At 49.5% G+C, this 1826-nt stretch overlaps 1 protein-coding gene across 1 annotated transcript in view; it reads left to right on the top strand.

The window, feature by feature from the left end:
- Window positions 1–1826, top strand: part of szt2 (seizure threshold 2 homolog (mouse)) — a 96999-nt gene that overhangs the window by 39797 nt on the left and 55376 nt on the right. Inside the window, 4 exon segments of the mRNA XM_015396136.1 lie at window positions 152–287; window positions 360–476; window positions 550–619; window positions 756–941. Coding sequence (XP_015251622.1) covers window positions 152–287; window positions 360–476; window positions 550–619; window positions 756–941 — 509 coding nt within the window.

The following is a 1826-nucleotide window of genomic DNA, read 5'->3' as shown; positions in this document are numbered from 1 at the left end:
TAACTTCTGTTTTGTCTGCATTCAGAAGCAGAAAGTTAAGAGTCATCCAGGTTTTTATGTCTGCAGACATGCCTGTAATCTATGTAATGGGTTAACCCAGTAGGGGTAGAACCTTCAGAGTCACTGGTTCTGTCTGTCGTTCTGCTTTCAGGGCAGATCATGTCCTGCTTGGAGAACCCAGAGCACCTCCAGATGGTGGACCTGACGGAGCTCTCAGTGACCCTGGACGTGTTCGTTTTGACCCTTCCCCTGGAGATAGAGCTCATGGCCGATTACCACCACAACAGGTAATGTTCTACTGAACGGCCCGGTTCTGACCCAGTGAGGAGCATCTCAGCCGCAGCATCCTCCCCCTCCAGGTACACCTCAGAGAGCAGCGTCTCCCTGAGCCGATCTCCGGGCCTGCCCTCCTCTTACCGCTCTGATGACGAGCAGATGGCGGCGCTGGACGGCCTCAGAGGGTCTGGGACAGAGAGGTGCGTGCTGACACAATGCCGTTCAGACATATTCAGGTTCTGATCCGTGAAGCTCATGTTCTGTCTCCTCCAGAGTCTCTGGGGATCCCTTGTCTAAGTTCCCACTTGCCCACAGACTGGCGGTTCTGTCCACGCTGGATGAGGTGAGTTCTGCTCCTCTGTTTAGAAGGGCTGGTTCTGTTGGGCTGGTTCCGTCTGGTCCAGCTGACCAAAGCTGTACTAGTCTGCTTGACAGCCGGTCCTGATTAGAACCGGATCCATGTCTTCCATGTGCTTCAGATCCGCTGGCTGCTGGAAGACGAAATCGTTTCCGCTCTGCGTCACTCCCGGGTCATCGCCTCGGCAACCCTGAACAAAGTGGCCGAGCATGTGTTCCAGTCCAACGGACGGCCGCACTGCCACTGTGAGGAGGTTCCCCTGCAGTTTGTCTTTGGGCCGGAACAGTCACTGGAAAAGTTCAAAGAGGTTAGACCCCGCCCACCAGGAATAACGCTATGGGAGCTGCTTTGGGACAATTCAGCAAAGCAGGCCTTCATCACAAGAAGGGCCACAAGCTTAGAGAAAACACAGAGAACACACATTCAGCGTGAAGAACGTGGTTCCCTCACACAGAGGGATTATAAAACGTGATTATAGAACATGGATCTTTCCATTATAGAACGTGGTTTCTTTAGGCAGAGAACGTTGTTATAGAACGTGGTTCCTTCAATTAGAGAATGTGATTCTTTCAAATAGAGAATGTGGTTATAGAATGTGGTATTTTTAAATAGAGAACATGGTTATAGAACATGGTTCTTTCAATTAGAGAACGTGGTTATAGAACGTGGTTCCTTCAGGCAGAGAACGTCATTGAAGAACGTTGTTCCTTCAGGCAGAGAATTTGGTTATAGAATGTGGTTCCTTCAATTAGAGAACATGGTTATAGAATGTGGCACTTTTAAATAGAGAACGTGGTTATAGAACATGGTTCTTTTAATTATAGAACGTGGTTATAGAACATGGTTCTTTCAATTAGAGAACGTGGTTATAGAACGTGGTTCCTTCAGGCAGAGAACCTCATTGAAGAACGCCGTTCCTTCAGGCAGAGAACGTGGTTATCGAACGCTGTTCCTTCAGGCAGAGAACGTGGTTATAGAACGCCGTTCCTTCAGGCAGAGAACGTGGTTATCGAACGCTGTTCCTTCAGGCAGAGAACGTGGTTATCGAACGCCGTTCCTTCAGGCAGAGAACGTGGTTATCGAACGCTGTTCCTTCAGGCAGAGAACGTGGTTATAGAACGCCGTTCCTTCAGGCAGAGAACGTGGTTATAGAACGCCGTTCCTTCAGGCAGAGAACGTGGTTATCGAACGC

The sequence above is a fragment of the Cyprinodon variegatus genome, unplaced genomic scaffold, assembly GCF_000732505.1.
Source record: "Cyprinodon variegatus isolate N-32 unplaced genomic scaffold, C_variegatus-1.0 Scaffold777, whole genome shotgun sequence".
NCBI lineage: Eukaryota > Metazoa > Chordata > Actinopteri > Cyprinodontiformes > Cyprinodontidae > Cyprinodon > Cyprinodon variegatus.
The sequence above is the reverse complement of the archived record's forward strand: the minus strand, read 5'-3'. Positions and strand labels throughout refer to the sequence as shown.